This window comes from Cyphomyrmex costatus, unplaced genomic scaffold (genome assembly GCF_001594065.2).
Source record: "Cyphomyrmex costatus isolate MS0001 unplaced genomic scaffold, Ccosl1.0 scaffold1450, whole genome shotgun sequence".
NCBI classification, from domain to species: Eukaryota; Metazoa; Arthropoda; class Insecta; order Hymenoptera; family Formicidae; genus Cyphomyrmex; species Cyphomyrmex costatus.
In genome coordinates this window covers 5,724-14,261 of record NW_017275447.1, presented here as the reverse complement: position 1 = coordinate 14,261, position 8,538 = coordinate 5,724, and the positions used below count along the sequence as shown (strand labels likewise).

The following is an 8,538-nucleotide window of genomic DNA, read 5'->3' as shown; positions in this document are numbered from 1 at the left end:
CAATTTGGGGGGACTACATATATTAATAGAACGTTATTTCTTACCTTGGATAAATATTGCGAAGAATATTACTACGTCGACCCGCCATCAGAGGTCTATCGATATTCGCAAATTCTCGCAAGTGCTGAGACACGCGTATATCTCTTTATATAGCATCTCGATTTAATAACTTATACCGGCGTCTAAGGTAGGCTTCCATTACAATACCTTACTGATGAGTCCAGTAGTGGAAGCCGGGACGAAACGCCAAAAATTACGTGATATTCTTCGCAATATAGAATATTAGAATAAATTATCAGATTCAGATTTTAAATTGTAATTTGACTCTTATTCGCCATTTTTAACGTATTAATTACTGTTTAGAAAATTTCTAGAGTATTTTTCTGTCTTCTATCACCTATTGAACTATTTAATTTTTAGGTTATGTGCCAATAACATGGAAAAAATGCGGAAAAAATCGTTTTTTATCAAATTTTGAACATGTTTCGGTCCAAAAATGTTAATTCTAAGACCAGCATGCCGAAGTACGTGAAAAAATACACCAGAGAATGTTATTTAGAATTTGGCCAAATATGACCTTCATAACCTAAAAAATCATTGAAAAGTTCATGTATTTTTCATAGCTACAGTTTTGATCAAAAAAATCTGAAAAAAATTAGGATGTTTCCTTACCCAAAAACTCACGTTCATGAATTTTTTCAGATTTTTTGGAGAAAACAGTTGAGCAGTAGAAATTTTTTTCTAAAAAACACGTTTTTCACGTTAGGAGCAACCCATTATCACCTAGGGGGCTGAAATTTGGGCTGAAGGAGTTTTTAAATATGCCCTATCAAATGGCCAATTCCAAATAATAATCCAGGCTAGGGCAGTTTTGACCTTCTTATCCCACTATAGCCTTTCTTTAATTGTAAGTAAAGTTTAACATTTTCTCTTTAAAATTTTTTATCATTATGCTACAATTTTTTTCACTGAGTGATTTGAAGTGAGTAATGGCGCATTATGTAGCCTTTTCTCTGAAAATTTCTAAAAATGTTGCCGCCGGTATTAGATATTATTATTCGAGGTGTACCACGAGAAAGTTACACGGTCGGATTTACGTGTGCGTGCATGCACATGTGGGTGCGTGTGTCGTGCGTGTGTGCAATGTGTGTGAGACGTGCGTGCGACGTGCGTGTGTATATACGTCGTGCGTGTGTGCGTCGTGCGTGTGTATGTCGTGCGTGTGTGCGAGCGTGCGTTGAATGGAACACACCCGAGATGTAAGTCCGACCATGTAAACTCCCCGTGATACATTTCGAATAATGCTAATACCGGCGGCAACATTTTTAGAAATTTTCAGAGAAAGACAACATAATGCATTACTCACTTCAAATCACTCAGTGAAAAAAATTGTAGCATAATGATAAAAAATTTTAAAGAGAAAATGTTAAACTTTACTTACAATTAAAGAAATTTGTTATGGATTTAAAAAGTTTTTTCGTACATTGCTTCGCGACCATTCTTCGCGGAGATATGTGTAATTTGAATTTGGTTCTTTTAAATACTGATTTTAAGTGACTTTAATTTTGTTCAGTAGCTGCACGCGAACTTCAAGATAAAATAACTTCGTCAAAAATTATCGAATCGAGATGTTTAAAAAAAACATTTTAAAGCTTGAAATCTCTACTTTTCAGACTGGTACTTCAAAAAACGATTTTACTGATATTTCGTGAAGTTATAGAAATATAAGTAAAAATGCGTCAAACCGAGTTATTCAAGGTTGCAGCAAAAGTCATTTTTGCTTCAACGTAGAATAACTCAGTGAAAAAAAATCGTATTGAGCTTCGTAAAAAAAACAAATTAAAAGTAAAGATTCGCTCTTTCGAATGATGTAAATCGCATTTGCGTACAATTTCTTGTCCGGCCCGTGGAACTAAGCAAATTTCATAAAAAATTTTGAAATCTGATATATCTTCATTTATGTTTGTGTAACTTCATAAAATCTCCGTGAGATCACATTTTCAAGTAGCGATCTGAAAAGTAGAGATTTCAAGCTGTAAAATGCTTTTTTAGACATCTCGATACGATGATTTTTGACGAAGTTATTCTATCTTGAAGTTTGACTATTTTTGCATAGTGAAACATGTGTTGCGTTAATTTTGTTGCGCAGTGTATTTTATATAATTATTATATTTTTTTATATAATTACTTTTTATAATTTTTTTATATAATTTTTTTTATATAATTATTTTAAATATAATTCAGATGTTGCAATACGAATTTTAAAAAAGTGGTCTGGGTTCGACTCCCGGCCGAGGTAATATTTTTCACAATAAGAATTATATTTTCAGATTTTAATACAGTTTAAAATCGATATATGATGCCAAAAAAAGAGCATTAATTAATTATTAAATTGTTAATCAATTTATTATAATTCTTAATAGTATTACTGTAGTTGATTAGAGTGGCGTTTCAAGACCGACAATTGTTCAGCGCGCAGTTTAAAAAGATTACATATATTAGTATATAAATTTACGCGAAATTATATATAAGTAACTAAGATCCAAGCTAGACTGTTATAGGCTTCATATTCGTATTAGTTATGTTCTTACATTAACGGTCTTTAGAGTTGAATATTAATTTAAAAATAATAATTTTTGCTCTATAGACGTATATAGATAATAAATTATAAATATTGATTATGAGAAGAATAATTGAATTAAAAGAAATTCATAAAAATTTTATTTAATGAAACAAAATAAGTTTTGTTTTAAATTTATCTTCTGCAAAATTATATTACAATTATAAATTATATTATTACAATATATACGTACTCAGCAACATATAAATGCTCTAGTGCTTCAACTGCCGTAAGACGTTGTGTGGGGTTGAAGACTATCAAATTACTGATAAGGTCCAAAGCATTCTCCGACACTTCTGGCAACAAATCCTTCAAAGTCCTTTTGGGTTTGTTGGGTGTCTTTTCCAATAAATTAGTTCCATAACCGGCGCTGACCGATACTAGATCTGAAAAAATTATTGGAAAGAATCCAGTTATTTTTATTTTCTCTTTTTTCTTCACTTTATTAAACAGCTGAGAAAAGAATTACCTTCGTCTGTTGGTGGAGGCAAGGTTATCATTATTCTCTCAACTTGATTTATCGTTGATGAGCCAGGAAAAAGTGGCTTTCCAAGTAACATTTCACCGAAAATGCAACCTAAGGACCACATATCTATTCCTTTTGTATATCTAAAAATATTTATATTACCATGAATGATAAAATCCGATCCTTATAATATCCAAATTTCACATATAAAAGAAACCCCAATTATCTAATTATATAGAGACGACATTTAAATTTACGCGAACCGCGTGACATAAAATATTATGAGCAACTAGTGGGGGTATAGTGTATATAGCGCGGGACGGACTCGCTTCGCTCGTGCTTTCGCGCCCTTCGCGCCATAACACTAGCCCCCACGCGTTACACAATGTACTATAACGTTCCGCGTAATGAAAATGTATTTCTTCATTACTTTCTGAACAGAAGCAAGTTGAAATGATATATCAGTTCTATAATATTACAATTACAAAACTTAATTTTGCATTTTATCATTTTAATGTTCCATAAATAAACATATACCTCTTTGAAGCTATCAGAATTTCTGGTGCGCGATACCATCGTGTAGCGACGTAATCCGTCAAAGTTGGATCACTTCCTGTCTCACCATCGCCTTGGCCGATTTGCGTAACCGAGCGTGCCAGACCAAAATCCGCAATCTTACAATGGCATTGCGCATTTAAAAGAACATTGGATGGCTATAAAAAAATAATACAAACTCGACATAATGGAACAATGTATTTTCTCCATCGTAAACAATATAACAAATTAAGATATGTGAAAAAGATTAAAAAATTAAAAAATTTTTACACAAAAAAGTATTTTTCAAATGTGACTTAATAAAATTTAATAGTAAACATTTACCATTAAAAGTGAAATTAAAATTATATGTAAAATTTTCTAAAGATATTTTTTTGATAAAAATTAATTAAAAATTAACTGAAACTTTTTAAACACGTTTAAATCGTAAGACTCAACGTTACCTTCAAATCTCTGTGGATAACGTTGCCTGAGTGTATGTATTTGATTGCCTTAAAAAGTTGATACATAATGAAGACCTTATGGATGTCCTTGAGGATGTTGCCCCGCTTAATGACGTTGTGGAGATCGGTTTCTGGGGAAACGGGCCGAAACGTGTTTCAGGCCAAAAGTCTGAGAATCGGCGCACATGGCGTGACCTTCGTATGCGTATGTGTGCGAATTCTTCTTCGGACAGGGTAAAACTCACCCATGTATTCGAAAACGAGGTAAATGTCCCGATTGTTGTCCGCCTTATGCAGTCCGATCAGTTTTATAATGTTCTCGTGATTAGCAAACGACAGTAGGAACATGATCTCGCGAAACGTACGCTGCGCATCCGTTTGGTTTCTGAAGGCATCAAAGATTTTCTTCACCGCGACGGTTTCCTTCCTTTTCTTTTCGATTGCCTTCCATACTATACCATAAGCCTGTATAAAAACAAGAATTAAACAATGTTATTGTTGTTGTTATAAAAAATCTATAAAAGAAACAGGAAATTTTTTCAACTATATCATATATTCTTGCATATATATTTCTTATTAAAATTATAATTACTCATTAAATTTTTAACAATATTTAAACACAAATGTAAATTAATATAAATAAAAATTATACACTGCAGAATTATTTTGTTATACATATAAAATTATTATTATATTATATATATAATACATTTTTTATTTCACTTTTACTGATTAAATTACCGTAAAATATAAATAAGAAATACCAAACACAATGTATAAGTTAATACATAAGTTTACGTTGTCATTATGATGTAAATGAGACTACAACCTGTCATCAGATACAAATTATGTAAATAGCATATAACAAAAATTGATTTGCGGTACTACAATCCGTTTGCTATCATTGCGACGGCGGCATTATCGATTGTCTCCAACTTTACTTTCCTGAGGCAGATAATTATAATGATTATTGACATCTTCAAAAGGAAAATGTTGGGAAACGTTGATATAATAAAAGCTTTTATCGTATAAACTTTATTGTATATGTTATAATACACATATTATGATTTTGTTTTTCTGTTATCAAAATAATAATAAGATTGTGTAAAAAAATAATTTTTATAAAAATAAAATAAAAAAATAAGATAATCGACAGAATATTACACATAAAGTAATTGTAAAAAAATTATTATAATAAATTTGATAATAAAAATATCAGTTGATTTTTGCAAAAAAAAAACTCTAAAATATCAAAGAATACAAAAAAATATCAAATTTTTATACATATATAATTTACTTTCTATCATATATTTAATTCCATATATTTAATTAAAATTAAAAATGTTGTTTATCTGAAATAGCCACAGACATCTCACACAACTTCATATTTTTCCTATAACTCTTATACATATATTAACAAATAATATACACGATGTAATATCTAAATAAAATACAGTATAATCTTTGACAAAATCACAATTAATTTAAACGAACATATTTTATCTGTCTATTAACCCGCGCATTTTTATTTCACATGTAGGATAAAAGAATAAATTCGAAATCAATTCGCGCTTTCACATTATCTGTAAAATGACCCTACACGGAATAAATGGGGAAGATAACATTATTACCCCTTTGCCGAGACGTCGCACAATGTCATATTGTTTGCTGATATGTGCATCAATCTCGGAAACCTTCTCTGTAGCCTTTTTCCCCGACATTATCGCAGCAGCAGCGCCGTTGACGGAATCTTCAGATCGCTACGATGACAACTCGGAACGAGAGACAGTCTCCGCACGTGAAAGAGTCTTTTAGGCGAACGCGGAGACAAGTGCGAGTCGTCGCGGCGCATTCATCATCTTCGTACATCAAACGTATGACCCTCGATCGAGGAAATTTTTTTCACACGACCCTCGGCACGACAATGCGTGCCTTTGTTTACGGAATTAATGGCAGTTGCCGGGGCGACCGTGTCGCCGGTTGCCAGCGATCAAGCGATGTCACCTGCATAAATATATTATCCGTGAGCGAGACGTTTGTCAAAGTTGAAGAAAACATTATTGTTTTTCATTTCATAACAAATCTTGATATCGAACATTGGATTCACCATAAAAGTCACTTTCATTATCGAGATGCAGTATCATCAGAATATTATTATAATGAGAAGTAATATTGTATTGTTGGGTAAACGAATAATTTTTAAATTATCATTGGAACAAAAGATCATACTTATACGTTGTATTATGTACTAATATTTATTAATAACAACTTTATAGGAATCTCATGCCGATACTCGTTTTGTATATCTATAATTCTTCATTAAAAAGAAAACAAATAAATAATATATAATAATATAATGTCGTCCAAAATTGTCGTAATATATAGATAATAATTTTTAAAAATAAAAAGAGTAGAAAAAATTAACTTTAGCAATTTTTATTAATAGAATGATATATGTATTGATCTTTAACAAAAACAAACTGTTTAATTATTATATAGTATTTTTAACTTTGTATATATATTATACATTCATATGCAAAATAAATTACACTTGATTCATAGGAATTACAATTTGATTAACTGTAGTTATATCCGTGCGACACAAAGTCAATACATTATATTAGCCGAAAATACATCATAATGTACGTAAATATGACTTTTCTGTTTCTCGAAAGATAGCCAAATGTTATAATGGGCGAGTTCAAGACGGTAAAGCGACTATAGGTACGCTTGCCAAGCGATCGAGTATGATTGGTTGGATCTATAAGTAATAACCAATTATATTCAATCGCTCGGTAAGCGTACCTAAAGTCCCTAGAAATACATGTATTTCTAGGGACTCTACCTAGCCGCTTTGCCGTCTTGAACTCGCCCAATGTCAATGGTCACGTTCAACAGATTCAACTGTTGTGGAGTGGATCCGTAAACGTTCGCTGCTATTGGACGATCTAAAAGAATACTGCACCTGCTGAACGCAACCAATATCTCTACTGTTATAATAAACATCATGTAAATTAGTAAAAAGAAACCATTATTTTTGCATGAAATCTATTGGAAAAATAATGGATTTCTTTTTACTACACCTAAAATATTATACATTACAAAGATCGTGTCGCACGCACGCACGCACACAGGGTATACCATAATAACTGTTTCAACAACTGGACTGGTGATGGATAGTAGATTAAACTGAACAGAAAGCTCTCTGCCCTTTTTGCAAATTTCGCAATAAGTTAATAAAGTTATTAATTTTTAAAGATCATCGAATAAGCGCGAATCTACCCAGTTTACTGTCAAGCTCATATCCATTGAGCGCAGAAATAATGGCTGCATCAACAGAGAAAGCAACTTTGCAAAATTCTTCTATTGTAAAATTCTTCAGTATGATTGGTTTATACGTTTAGATACATAAGGAATTAAAAGCAAAAACCAACCGTATTTGAGAATTTTACAACAATTCTAAAGTGACTTTCTCCGTTATACATAGCCAATAATGATCGCGTTCAACAGACTTAACTGTTGTGGAGCGGATCCATGAGCATTCACTGGTATTAGATAAAATTTAAAACCAAGAAGACTAGAACCAGGAGAGTCAACTCGGCCAGATATCGGTAGAGGGGGTAAGCCAAAAGTGATGGCCATATATGTAATACCAGAGAGAGAAACCTGAGAGAGGACATGACGGCCTAAAACCTGTAACCGCAAAATGTCCGCGCACTACTGCCCTCTGAAGAGAAGTGGATGTAAACTACATGCCAAGATCCACTATTCTGAGGATAACGCATCTACTTTTCAAGACTGACATGGTAAGTAGATATTCGATTAATTCGTATAATCGTATTCTCGCTACATAAAATGTGGATCAGAAATATTTTTCTCTGCAATTATAAGTATGTTTACTTACATGCGCGTGATGTTTATTATTTCACTTAAAAGTGTATTAACATTAAAGTTGTATTACACCCATTTTTTTACAAATGTGTTAAAATATATCGTGTTTATATTTTAAATAAGGGTAAAAATGTAGATTAGGGGAGCCTCCCCCAATGACCTTGACCTTGACATATGTTGTCAAGGTCATGACCCTGAGTGACCTTGAGGAAGTTTTAACCGTCGGACCTAACTCGTTAAAAAGTTATTAATAAAAAAAGTTTCAAAATTAACGTATCATTTCTGGAAAATTATACGTATTAATGTATCATTTCTGCCATATATGTATTATAACAAGTACTATTTTTACACGCATGCACACACACAATATAACAGACCAAGAATAAATGCAATCAAAATGAATACAAGAGGTACACTTCTTACCATTTATGAATCACTATTCTACACCTTTCCCTGTTCAGAAATGTTAAACTTTCCACGCGAAATAACTTTCACCCCCCCCCCCTGCACAGGGGCACACGACTTCTACGATTGTACTGTTGCTATGATAGTACTGTCGGGGC

At 32.3% G+C, this 8,538-nt stretch overlaps 1 protein-coding gene across 1 annotated transcript in view; it reads right to left on the bottom strand.

Annotated features, from left to right (window-relative positions):
- Nucleotides 1–5,879, bottom strand: part of LOC108783215 (Extracellularly regulated kinase 7) — a 22,809-nt gene extending 16,930 nt beyond the window's left edge. Inside the window, exons 1-6 of the mRNA XM_018551730.1 lie at nt 5,716–5,879; nt 4,330–4,549; nt 4,085–4,215; nt 3,624–3,799; nt 3,090–3,229; nt 2,814–3,006 (exon numbers count right to left, since the gene is read on the bottom strand). Of these exons, the coding sequence (XP_018407232.1) occupies nt 2,814–3,006; nt 3,090–3,229; nt 3,624–3,799; nt 4,085–4,215; nt 4,330–4,549; nt 5,716–5,805 (950 nt within the window). The 5' untranslated portion in view covers nt 5,806–5,879. The remainder of the gene's footprint in view (nt 1–2,813; nt 3,007–3,089; nt 3,230–3,623; nt 3,800–4,084; nt 4,216–4,329; nt 4,550–5,715) is intronic.
- Between the last annotated feature and the right edge of the window lie 2,659 nt (nt 5,880–8,538).